Source organism: Coffea eugenioides, chromosome 2 (genome assembly GCF_003713205.1).
Source record: "Coffea eugenioides isolate CCC68of chromosome 2, Ceug_1.0, whole genome shotgun sequence".
NCBI classification, from domain to species: Eukaryota; Viridiplantae; Streptophyta; class Magnoliopsida; order Gentianales; family Rubiaceae; genus Coffea; species Coffea eugenioides.
Genome location: NC_040036.1, coordinates 20887309 through 20900739, shown reverse-complemented (window position 1 = coordinate 20900739; position 13431 = coordinate 20887309). Strand labels below are relative to the sequence as shown.

The 13431-nt window shown below is 36.7% G+C and overlaps 2 protein-coding genes across 3 annotated transcripts; one reads left to right on the top strand and one right to left on the bottom strand.

The window, feature by feature from the left end:
- Positions 1-2660: 2660 nt before the first annotated feature.
- LOC113761056 lies at positions 2661-6602 on the top strand. The gene is made up of 4 exons (XM_027303873.1): positions 2661-3103; positions 3522-3748; positions 4432-4539; positions 6236-6602. Exons 1-4 carry the CDS (start codon positions 2872-2874, stop codon positions 6356-6358), a joined length of 690 nt encoding a protein of 229 aa, XP_027159674.1. The 5' UTR covers positions 2661-2871; the 3' UTR covers positions 6359-6602.
- Positions 6603-6616: 14 nt separating this feature from the next.
- On the bottom strand, positions 6617-10188 carry LOC113761055 (amino acid permease 6-like). 2 transcript variants are annotated; one of them, XM_027303872.1, is made up of 8 exons: positions 10063-10188; positions 9689-9922; positions 8342-8435; positions 8040-8254; positions 7797-7939; positions 7486-7713; positions 7193-7323; positions 6980-7115 (listed from the first exon to the last, which is right to left on the bottom strand). In XM_027303872.1, exons 1-8 carry the CDS (start codon positions 10145-10147, stop codon positions 7064-7066), a joined length of 1182 nt encoding a protein of 393 aa, XP_027159673.1. In that variant the 5' UTR covers positions 10148-10188; the 3' UTR covers positions 6980-7063. The 2 variants fall into 2 exon arrangements, with proteins under 2 accessions (XP_027159672.1, XP_027159673.1); XM_027303871.1 differs by having other exon boundaries at positions 6617-7323.
- Between the last annotated feature and the right edge of the window lie 3243 nt (positions 10189-13431).

The following is a 13431-nucleotide window of genomic DNA, read 5'->3' as shown; positions in this document are numbered from 1 at the left end:
AATTCAGACACTCCACTCCACGGTTGTTGACTATTGTCCCTAGTCATTATCGGTCGTATGAAAAGAATTATTTTCTTTGTTGAACGCAACGAGCGCCTTTCGGCTCTTTCCACGTGAATTAAGGTTGGACCAAGCCTTTCACTTGAAAAAGTAAATCCGAGTTTTGTATTTTTATACATTTTGATTTTGGACTAGCCAATTTACTCACACCAGAATCCAAGCACAGATGGTTACATTTTGGGCCGAGTCCAAAGTTCCGGCTAGTAGATCCCACAATTTGTGGTAATACCTGAAAGGTAATGTTATTTGCATTTTTATTTTTATTAATCATATTTTTATTATCATTTTAATTATATAATTTTTATTTATTAATCTATATAATAAAACAAATAGTGAGAGTGTAAATAACAAAAAACTGAATGCAAATAACATTTTTCTAATTTTGATCGTTCATTTCTTGCTAAAATAGAAAGTGTCTCAAGACTTTATTACACTCTAATACTTGATAAGAGTCCGTGTCACATTTGGTTTCCCATTTGCTAGTTGAATTACCAAAACAATCCCTCTTTTTTTTTTTTTTTAGTAATAAAAGGATGGCATGAAATGAAATAATTAAGGCAGTACATCACATACTTGTCTGGGGAAGGAAACACCCCTCAAACCATCACACAAAATAGTTCCTAACTGAGGAGGACATTGATGATAAAGTGAAATTTTTGACAAAAGACTTCCACTCTTCTCTTCTTTGCAAGCAAAATCAGCTCCTAAATTTGCTTCTCTGTAAATATGCTTAACTTTGACTTGCTGGAATGAAGCCGCCAAAGTCCTGCAATCATGCAAACAAAATGGGGTCCAGATCATGAAGCAATGAGCTAGTAATCAGTATTAGAGACCGCATAGTTCAAATGACTTCACGATCAAACTCTACAGCCAGCCTATTAATGCCAAGGGACTAAGCAAGTTCAAGTTCAAGACCGTCACGTAATCCCCAACATTCGGCAACTAAAGTTGTACCCTAGCGAAACCCTTGATGATCCAACAACCCATTGTGGTCCCGTATAAGTCCTCTGCAACCTTTCAAGCCCCAATTTTCTGAGACGGGTTCATCAGAGTTCATTTTGAACCATCCAAAAGATGGTGGTTCCCACGCAATACGAGACAGTTTTCTGGGAGGGGAAGAGAGTTTGGTGGGGGTCCAGGAAAGAAAATTCTATGGCCATGTTTACGACATAGGTGAAGGAATTTGGCAGGGTCTTTGGTGGTTCAAAAATTCTTTTATTTCTGTGTTCTATTTGTCCACAGAGTGCAGCAAGAGAAAGCAAAATAGTTCCCCATGTGGTATTAAAGGAAGAGGAAAAGGTACGATCAGTGCATCCTTGATAGAGCCGGGTATCAAAATAATCTTCCCAGAGTGTCCTCAATGCATTTTGTTTTCCGGTGATTGTGATTTCTCAAATGGTTTTTTTATTGATGGTCAAAACTAGCATCGGAGCATTTTTTTTTTTTCAATAAAAGAGCATTTGTTAAGCCATTATGATTAGAGTGCATGCTATAATTTTAGTTAAAAAAAAAAAAAGAAAAACAAAAGAAAGATGCAAACCAAAAGGGATTCTTCCCAAATTTTGAGCACGTTTTTCCTCACAAAACTCAAATTGTCCCACTTGATTGATATATTTAAGAAAGTTATTTTTGGAATGCAGTTTTCTAAGAAAAATCTTCACGTTTTTTCATTAACATATTTTCTAATTACCTTTAAAAGTGTAAACGAGTCTAAATAAGGCGAATGTCCTAGTATTCAAACTTGTTTAATTATATTGTTAAGTTTGAATATTTATTTGAATTTGGTTTGTTTACTTCTCAAATCGAGTTTGACTGAGTTTTGATGGAGCCAAACAAGAGTCGGATTTGAGTAGTTTAAAATTTTTACATATAAATTTCATTTATATGCTAATTAAGGTGAACTTGAAAGTTTATCAAACATAAATTCTTGTTTAAGTTTGGTTTGATTAACTAGCGAATTAAACTTGAACAAGCTCTTACTGAATTGAGCTCGAATATCAAGTAGTTTTGTTCGTCTTTTAAGCCTAACTTATATATATCGAATTGCTATAATGCATTTTTCTATAAAATTCCCAAAAATAACAATCAAAACAAGACCTAATCTCTTTTACACTAATAGTAAATACATTATTAGTTTTAAATAAATGACAACTAATGTAAATTTAAACTTAAAATTTAAATTTTGAATATGTATCATGTATATAATTGTGATAGTATATACATTATCAGTATATATCAAATTTATTTTTCTCACATCCTGTTTGAATTGCAATTTTCTGCAATTTTTTCAGAAAATGTATTATGATGATTTGATATATATAAGACAAAAAGGTGGTTGAAAAATGTATTCACGAATAACATAGAAAATTTTTGGTGAAAAATGGATTTCCAAACAAGGCTAGTAGGCTACGCACACTTTCCGAGTGCTAATTTACTGTATCACACAAACATTTATCTAATACAGTCCAACTTGAAAACTACGTAGTTTTGTGTCCTCATAGTCATAGCCACCACCTCATATTTTAGAAATTCTGGAAAAACTGCAACCACAAATTTGGCGCGCAAAATAGAGAACAGAAACAGGAAAATTCTAAAATATACCGCCTAAGTGATGCCGTAAACAGTCACCCACCGTCTTCGTCACTTCTTGCTCTTCTTTCTCTGTCACTCACGGTGGAACTAGTCCTGCTAGGAGGAGTAGTTGGTAAATCAATCACGACTTGCTGTTCTGTTCTTCCTTTTCAAAAGTCCGTATTGAACTTCCTATTCCACTAAATTCCAATTCTCCAATCAGATTCCGATAAAAAAAAAATGGCGACTTTACATAGTATATCATTAAAATCGAGCATTTCTCCGTTTTCAGTTTCTCAATCGAGGCAGGGTTTTCCTTGTAAATGGAGTTTTCTGTGCTCCGAGCTGGATTCCAGAAACTCAGGAAGAAAGAATTTTGGAAGCCGAAGCAAGAAATTGAGCCTGAGAATCTTGATCAGAAGGAGGCTTAGCGTTTCCTGTAACGTTAAAGACAGCGATAATCAAAGCAATGGTAAAGTAACAATTTTCCTATTAGTTATCTTAAATGAACCTTTTTTCCCCTTTTGAGTACCCTTATTCCGTATAATATACGTATATGAGCATATCCTGCGAATATATGTATGTACATTTAGATGAATCTACATATATATGTATTTAATTCAAGAGTAAGGATTGATAAATTCTTAGCATCTCGTTATTGGTTTCTTCGTTTCTGGTTACTGAAGTATTCCATCATCATTTATTTTGGATTGAAATTCATATTTGTAGCATTGAACATGACGTTTTTAGAATATTAATACTACTAGAGAGTTGAGCTATACTATTGTTTTTGGTCGATGGATGATTGGTGAACTGTACTGCTTTGCCTGTGGGTTGCTATCTTATCGGACCACTAATGCTTGATGTTCCGAATTTCCTATTGGTTTCAGGGGAAGAAGCTCCGGAGTCATTGTTTATGAAAGAATTAAAGAGGCGGGGTATGACTCCTGCTTCATTGCTTGAGGAAAAAACCAAAAGCGGCTATGTAGGTCAAGAAACAACTTCCAGGGAAGAAGATGGAGGTTTCTCGCGAGCAAATGCTGTGTCTACAAATCCTGAGAGAAACCTTACCAATCAAAGAGAACAATCTATGGCACTTAATAGTGAAGGCCTTGAGGTTGGTCTTGAATTTTACTTCACTCTTTGTATTTAGTTGGTATAGCTCAAAGCTTCTGTTTGTCTTGGAAAATTTTGGTACAGGTCTCAGCTAAACACCTGTTAGGTGTTCCTTTTTTCATCTTATGAAAGCACTGATCAGGAAAACCCACTTTCCTGTTTCTTCTTCATGTTTGACAACAGTTATCTGATTAACATCCTTAAGTTGGATTAGAGTTTTATCCATGTCACTGTCCAGTTAATTCTTCTACAGCTTATTAGTTGTTTGTCTTTGATCTAATATGTCTCCAAATTCCTTTACCTGCTGAAATCCCGACAATTTGATTATATATTTGAACCAAGGATAATGTTCCTGTTCTATTAAGTACAAATACCGGGCTTGACTAATTGTCGTGAAACTTACTTTGATGAGACAGTTTGGAATTTCATATAAAAATAATACTCCACGCAATGTCATAGGAAAGGATAGTTGTTCCAAGTACCAGATCCTGTTTATGAAGAAACTCTCATTATTTCATTAATCATTTTCGTTATTTGATCTCACTAAGCAATTTGTGGTTTCATTGTGCTCTGTTATATAAATCTTGTTCAACAAATTAAAGATTGAAGATTGCTATTCTCCTTGCCTGCTTGTTCAAGTGTGTTTGGAGTGATGGGCATCACCGTCTGTATGTCTCTACGCAGGGTTTGATTCCACGGGCTAGACTTTTGCTTACGCTTGGAGGAACATTCTTTTTGGGGTTTTGGCCATTGATCCTCATAACTTTTGCCTTCTTCTCTACTATCTACCTGGTAAGTCTTCCATTTTGATCTTTGTGAAGTGCATAATTTCATCTCCACCAAAAAGTCAAGTGTAATAGGTTGTGCTTTAATTCAAAGTGTGATAACTTTCCACTTGGTTGATGACGTTATGATTATCTGGAAGCCTTAGATAAATTGTTTTTATCAATCAGATGAGCCAAAGCCTCTTGGGAATCTTATGGCATACAGATAGCCAAAAAGGAAGCATTGATTGCTAGATCCTCTGAGTTATTTCCTGGACTTGAAAGTGGTGCATGATATTGGAATTATCAAAAGAGCAACCAAGAAATTTTTCAAGACGAGAAATCAAGGGTAAAAGATTAGAAAAGAAGAAAAGTATTTGCTGTTTTTTTGGGGTCTTTTTTTAACTTTTATTGATAGTTGCTGGGTTGGAATGGTTCATTTGCCCAAAAAAAAAAAAATCTTGTTTGATGATCGTGGCCAAACTTATGCACAGAAGGTAGAGATTTGGTATTGCTATATTAAGCAATTTCTGAAAGAGTTGTTTCTCAGAAAATTGCTTAGAAGAATAAGCTCAGGAATGCTGTATTTTTGGACAGATCTTCCGTAGGTAGGAATTCTACTGTAGAAAAGGAAAAGAATTTCATTGTAGTGATTGGAATAGATCTAACTGATGCACTGCAAGTGGATCACATTTTCAGAGCCTCATATTCAACTTCTTTTTATCGTTGCTTCTTACTTCATTTGAATTGGAGAGGAAAACCTTCTGAAAGAGAAGGTTTAAATTCTCTCACAACTCTGTTGACCTCTTTGTTCATCTTCATTTGTCTTCTCTCGAACAAGATGACAATTCAAAATAACCTTCTCCTGCACAACCACACCTCCCCCCTTACCCCAACCATCACTGCCCCACCCCCCCCCCCCAAAAAAAAGAAGTAGAAAAACCAATAAATGAAAAAGAGAAGAGAGTGAGAGAGACACTGGATAGTTGAAAAGGATCAAACAGTAAGTTTATAGAATCTTTCAGTGTGATAATTGTATTTATTAAGGACCTAAGTGTGAAAAAGTGGTATTTTGTTAGCGGCTCTGATATTGCATCTTTTAGGGTGACAGTTTTTGAATTTCTGATTTATTTATTCTGGTAAAGGAGTAAGAGAAAGTAGAATAATGAGCAGAAATTAATGGCAGAGAAGAATTTAAAGTGAGGTGAGGGGCCGGTCAAATAATGCTGGATCCTGGAGGAACTTTTTGACCAAATTTCCTTTACCTGAGTGTGAGTAGATTTTCCAGGGGATTGCTCCTGAACCTCTGCCTTTGCTTTTGGCTTTTTATTCTGTGGAGTACGCAATCCGTATCTCTTTGTTGCAAAAAATGAGACAAAGAAGATCTTAATCATGGCAAAAACTGACTCTTAGAGGTCTAAAATTTCAGGTACTCATTGAGAACATGGAGCAGAACAATTAACCGAATCTCCTTTGTGTTATAAGAAGTTAATTGGTTCGTAGTAAGACGAATCAATACTTTTTATATCCTCTGGATTGTAACGTGACTTATGCTGCGATCCTTGAGCTGATTCTTTCTAATTATATATTCTTCTACTTCGTGGTTTGATGTCATTGCGTTCTATTCCATCTTCCGTGTCATGTTAAAACCCATTCGCGCCTTCAGTGTTTTTATTTACATAAATTGGCACTAGATATTTACAGCCTTTCTTGAATTTCTGCAGTATTTCGGACCAAATTTCGTCCATGACGCAAGGAACACTCGTGTCACACCACCCGAGTACATTGATCCCTATCAGCTTCTTGAAGAAGAAAGGATTTCGTCCACAGCGCCTCGTCTAAACTGATGGACTAAATTGCTCAGATCAGCTTTTTCAAGCAATATTATAGGTTTCTATTGTTTATTCCCTTACCTTCACGTTATCCTTTGTAAAATTATTAGCAGAACCTTCTTGTTTACGCCTCTGTAGTAGAAGCTTATTGAGGCCTTAACTATGAACTAGCTGTTCTGTCCTCCTACATCATGCGCAGCGGTACTTGTTAGCCATTCTGAAACCAGTTGTTGGAGTTGAAGTTTCTAAGCTTTATACATGCTTTATACCTACTGAAAGAAGAATCTCTTTTATTTTTCATTTTTTTTTATAGTTTTGCCGTATTCATATGTAAAATGTTTTTTCCTTGTAATTCTCTTTTCCTCATTCTGTATTTCTTTTTATTCTAAATATCCTCTCTATATATGTAGTAGATATTAGCATGACTCCTAAGGATATGGAAACTTTCACCGAAGAAACTGTGTGACAGTCAGATCACACGGATACGGATACTTAAAAACACGAGTATAAAGTTCATTTGTAGTAATTTCTCTGTAGAAAGAGAAGCAACAATCTCAAGACTCGGATTTGAAGGGCTTTAGGGTGTCGAGATGCTTGATAAGGCCTCGGATGGATGCAGCAGCAGCCAGAAGTGAGATGCTTAAGCAGACGAAGCTTAAGATTTGCATCCAAATCCAAGTGAATGAAAACTTTCGAATCTTGGCTTGCGCTATGTACATCTCAATCGGGAAGAAAACCGTCAGCGGCCAGAATGAGGCAGCCCCAAGGAGCCCTAATACGTCATTGAAATTTGGGAAGATCATTGCTACTACTATTGTGAATATTACGTACGATGTTCTCCAAACTAACCTGAAGAGACTGAAATTCATAACGCCGCCGCCCGGCAAGTCAATCGAGTTTTCTCTGTTTATGAATGTACTTTCCGGCCATTTCTTTTTGCTCCAACTTTCCACAAATGCAAAAATCGGTTGTGCAAATACCTGCATTTGTTTCGACGTTATATAGAGTGGAGTTATCAATTTTTATTTTTATTTTTATTTTTTAAAAAAAGATCTCGTATGCATTTTCATGTATATATGGTTAAGACGCAATGCATTATACGTACGCAGGATGCATTCCCCAAGCAATCTATCTAATCATACCTGGTAGGCTCCCACAAGGTGTACCGCAATGCAGACATTAGCCAGATCGACAAGCCAAAATGGCTCGTAGAAACCAAATCCAGTTAAGAGATTTCCGGGGGAATCATTTCCAAATGCAGAATATCCCAGGACTCCACAGAGCATATAAAATACGGTCGAGACTGAAATTCCGATGAATGCAGCCCTTTTCATGACTTGGTTTTCCGGTGGAGTGGATTTTAGCGTGTCCTAGTGTTCAAGTAGAATGGTTAGTTTAAGAAGCTACTGTATAGTTAAACAACAAGAACCTCCAAAAAGATAGGACGACTTGCCTGTATCTCAACAAGTACAGTAGAAAAGGCATAGGCGAAGGCAATATCTCCCAGGGCTGAAAATGTGTCCCACATCTTATCCATAGCCGTCATACTCTTTCCGGCAGGTTTTCCTGTTAAGCTTGTCTGAGGATGAGCCCCGCCTTCAAAAAGATTCTTGCATGGTTAACTCATAAACAATATCAATAGAATGAATTAACAATTATATATGCAGATAGATAGAGTAGTAGTGTAACAAATTACCTGCAATTTGAGCTACAGAGAGGCCGAGGCCAATTGAAGAGTAACAAAAAGACATGACAGCAGCAATGATGGAAAGCAGCGACAGCTTGTGAAAGTTTGGTATTTGGCTGAGGATTACTTGTACCAACCCAAAGAGGATTATGAAGAAATTGTTTGAGGTGTGACAGCCATCACGAATATGATTCTCATGGAAGCAGTCTGATCGTTTGATGGCCCTGAACAAGAATCCAATCCTGAATAAACATCTATACATGATTAATGTATTTGATCAAATGCACCTTTGTCAGTTATTGGTAGCTTACACCATGCTAATGGCTGTGGTGACCGTATATCCGATGGTGATGCCCACAAGATTCCCATATTGTGCTATCCCACAAAGCTGGACCTTGAGTCCTCCTGCGTGGATACAGAGCAAAAGGAGAGATGGTTTCTAAGGAAGCGATGATGGCACAGTCTAACGAGTTTACCATTTTTTTTTTTTTTTTTCCTTTTGGACGAAGTCCAATGAATTAATAGTAGAGCTCTTAAATAAATGAGTAGAAATAGTCCATCCCTAGTAATTTAATTTCAGGGCAAACATTTTTATTTTCTTTTTATCAACGGCTAGGTAATTTCTTGCCTTTCACCTTGTTATACCCTAGACAAAGGATATGAAGTAACGCAAGGTTCTATTCTACTGTCCAGTGCTAACAGGTTACTGTTCCAGTCCCATAAACATTCGATAACAAAATGTTTTCGAGGGAATACAAGTTTTTTTTAAAAAAGAAAAAAAATCCCCCGTTTAGGGGGCGTTGCAGTTGGCATTTACTTTCACTTGCATCATGGGGGCTGGCAACTTTCACCAACTTTTGTTTGTTTCTCAGTAAGTGAAGGCTGAGCACTGACCACAGCCCAGCCGAACATCTGTACGTAATCGCTAATTCATCTACTGTTCAACAGTTCAGTTTCCGAAGCATAATAGTTCAGTCGTCTGCTTTTGAATCGAATGGCAGATGATTAATAAATGGTGCAGCAAAAAAGATGAGCAACACTTTTTTTTTTTTGTTTTTTGGGGGACTGGTGAATCTCCTCTGAATGAGGGAATTGAAGAGCAAGTTTCAGCAAATCTAAAGGTAAGAAAAGGTAAAAGAAATGGGGGAGGAATCCTTGGACTGACATAAGAATATTAATAGTACTCCTTGGTAACAAAAAAAAAAAGGAGAAGCTATGTACATGGAGACCCCTTCTCCATAACAAAGCTGAAAAAGCTAAGCTTTGAAGAGATTTTTTCACATATAACTGTTCGTACGTAAAACCTTAAAATTAGGGCAGTTCTGTAAATTACTAAGCCTAATATGTCATGAAGAACAGTACAAGTTTGGCGGTCTAGGGGTAGAAAGTCCAGTAAACTTGGAGGAGTAGTGGTCTAATTTGCAAGAAGACATTCAAGATAGAACAAGAAATCACTGGAATCTTCCTCCTTTTGCCAAAAAAAAAACAGGGATAATCTCTTTTGTAATTAAAAGATTTTTACGTGAAATTAACATGCATTGAAATTGTAGAAGGGCAGATGAAAGATTAGCTCGAATCAAGTGCTATGCAAAACCAGCTTATACCAGCTGCATGATGACCAAGGATTTTTCTGATTATTTCTTGACTAGATTAATTACCTAGATTAGCTCTCACAACTTCCATATAAGTACGGTTTCTCCGGCCGGTTACAGAGTCAGGAGACCTGTAACAATCAGCAAGTAGAATGGAAGTAAACCAGGTGATGCAAGAAAAGGCCATCATGGCAACTGGTCCTGCAATCCACCCCAGCTGAGAAGTTGCCCATGCCAGAGACAGCACCCCCGACCCGATAACCGCCGTTATGATATGAGCACTAGCAGTAGTCAAGGTTCCTACAAACCAAACGGGTTAACAAAAAAAAAAGATGAATCATTACCAGAGATCAGGAACAATATATTTCATGCGAAAACATCAAAACATTAGAAAGAGATGAAGTTAAAGGGATGGAAAGTAGAAAATTATAGAGTGTTACCAGTTCGTTTAACACGACCATCCTCATCAAATTTTGAGTCATCACAGCCTCTTTCAACAGAAAAAATAGTGCTATTTGCCTGCATTTCTCAAACCTCACTTTTTTGTTTGTTCTTTTCTTGTTTTTCTGTCGGTTTTGTGTATTGTCTCGCAAGGTTTTTTTTTTTTTTTTTTGAGGAGAAAGATGTGAAGTTGGAAAGGATGACAAGGAAATATATAACGGCAGTCATCCCTGGAAGGGGTAGGTGTAATTAATTCTTCACTTTTCGTTTTGTTGGAAGGCACTCACACAATAGTTAGTGAGGAATATTTATTTACTACTCCTTACCATTAGAGGTGATCGATTGTTAATGGCTTGTTTAATTTGCGCTCTGACCAACTTCATCACTTCAATTCTTCTTTTTCTTGGGAGAATGTTCTTTTTATGGCGCTACCACTACTTTTCGTTTTTGATGCTTCATAAAATGAGTCAAAAAAGGAGGAAGAATGACACAGCACTGATCCACAAGTTACCATGAATTTAGCATAATCACTTCAGAGGCATCCAAAGTCAGTGGGAAAAAAAAAATATAAGTGTTACGTGCAAAACTAAAGGAAGTTAGCACAAGTACTTGACCACCAAACCCCCAAAAAAAAAATAAATAAATAAAGATTAGCAATTTAGCACTAGTTTTCTGAACATGTTTGGCTGTTCGTTTTTACTTTTTTGCATGTATGACAAGACATCTGATTCATGGAATCTGAAGATGCAAATTATTTATCTTTGTCCGACTTTTGGAATTCAACAATAATGTATTTACCGAGAGACTTTAAAGAAAGGTATCAGGCGTGGTTAAAATAAGAAAGAGCCCACTAAATCCAAGAACATGATGTTCATCTCTGAGTCTATAAATTGGACTGGAAAATACTGCACAGTTGACCGTAGCACTTAGCAAACTGAATTAATGTGCAAATACACTCAATTACACTCCCATTCATATAAGATGAATGCATAATTAGTTAATCATAGACTTCGGCAGTTTGGATAGGATGTCCTTAATTTAAAGGTGAATTAACGATTTTTTTTTTCTTTTAAATAAGTTAGAGATATTGAATCTAAAATTTTCCACTCATAATTTCCGTCATCTTACCGCCTAACCCAACCCTCCTCTCCGGTAAATTGAGAATTACGTTGTCTAGAATTTCACAGCAGGGCAGGTCAATCACTGATTCCTTTGTTATAAATGTACAGTCTGGCCATTTCCTTTTGCTCCATGATTCCACAAATGCATATAGTGGTTGACAAAATACCTGCATCACACAGTTGGATGCTCATTAATTTAGAGGGTACATGCAGCTATCTTCATATTGCTACTAGTTAAAAGGATTTGTCCCAGATGCAAATTCAGACTAAGGTACAACGACAATCCTGAGATGCATTCGTGTAGTGTTTAACCTACATTTACCCGGTCTGCTCCAACAAGATGTACCACCATGCTCAAGCTCGAGTTCAAATGAATAATTGTTAGTGCACTTGATTACACTTTGATAAACATCTGAATAGCTTCTGTCTTGCTAAAACTAATTATTGTCGTGTAACTTATTTCTAGTTTTCTTGTCAATCGTTAATCATGTGGTGTCACGTAGCATTAAACATTCTTTTAAACTTTATACATCTTTTCAACTCAAGGAACTCTTGCCTTAAAGGAGGTAAACTGGAGAATAGGATGAATGGAAGTTTTTACCATCTGGTGATAATTTTGGGCCTCCAGAATCACTGAGCGTTAATTGAACTACAGGATGTACACTCCGTTGCAAATATTATACATTCAACAACAGAGTGTACATTGACAATTTGTAAATTGCACCAGAAGGTGCGGCAGCGGCCAAAAACCATTCAAACGGAATTATAGTCCAAATTAATTAGGGCCGTGAACTGCACCTTTAATGATAGTGGATAGCCCAAAATGGTTATAGGAATCTGCTGATCCGATCATCAAATTTGACAAAGAATCCAGTTCTTCCTAAATATTCAAAATAAAAGAAAAGGAGAATGTAGAAGAGAGGATGAAAACAAATGGAGTTTTCCCTGCACAAAAATGAGGAAAACTACTAATATCTTATTCCCTGCTTAGAAAGCCAGCATTTCCCATCATCCCGGTGCTGGCATTCAATACGTGACTTTTGTTTCTTTAGCACAGTGGAGTCAACCACGAATGCAATCCATTTTTCAGGGTAGATACTGGCTAATCAATGGCTTCGGTCTCCAAAGTCCGAACCGCAACTTGTTTTCTTACCTTTGTGTTTCATAATTTGTGGCGTTTGTCTAAAAAAGATGATAGCAAAAAACTTAAAACAAGATTAGCTCTCACAGCTTCGATGTAGGTATGGTTCCTTCTGCCAGTTATGGAATCAGGTGACCCGTAGCAATCAGCAAGCAGAACAGAAGTAAACCAGGTGATGATAGGAAATAACCGCATCAATGAACGTATGGAAAATTTTGAGGAAAAGAATCAAGCCAACAGCATAAATTTTAGAAAATCATCAGGTTACCGGTTCGTTTTGACACGACCATCATCATCAAATTTTGAAACATCGTAAGCACTTTCCACAGCAAAACTCGTAGTCTAGTACTAGTTACTCTCTGCATTTGTATCCAAGCTGACTTTGTTCTGCTCTCTCTGTTTCATGTTCCACGAAACAATTAATGAGTAGCTGTGGATTTTGGGTTGTGGATGCTGGGAGGCGAAGCAACCACTTGAAACCAAAAATGGATGAAAACCAATAAGTGCATCGACCATTTTTATTGGATGAATAAATGAAGACGTAAACTGCTGTAGCAGCCATATCAACAAGATTTTTCTTCCCAAAAAAAAAAAAAAAAGGGCAAAGTTATATAGCTGGAATTAGAGCTAAAGGGCTTAGAGTTGAAGGGACATTTTCCAGTTCTACCAACATATTCTACATGGGCATGTGTCAAATGCTTTCAAATTAAAGCCAACTTTATTAAATCCTGAAAAATCTGGAAGTAGATATTCAGCTGTATCCGGTTCCAGAACGATGCTTTAATTGGATTCCAACCTCTTTTGCGAAACAAAAGGTTGTCGGGAGAGGAGCAGGAACAGCTGGAGCTGGACGATGCAACAACTCTTCAACACTTATCGCAAATTGGATGTACACTTCTTATAAAAGAAACGTTATATTCACTTGCTGTTTACATAGGCCATTGCATATTTGTTATCAATATGTGACTTTATCACATATTTATAACAATTTGAATTTCAGCATTATTGGTCCGTTTTGAGCCATTTATTGTATATTGTATCAAGTGATGTGCCACAATCTGTGTCATTCTTACCCTTTGTCAGCCATTTGTCATACCCTTTCGGCA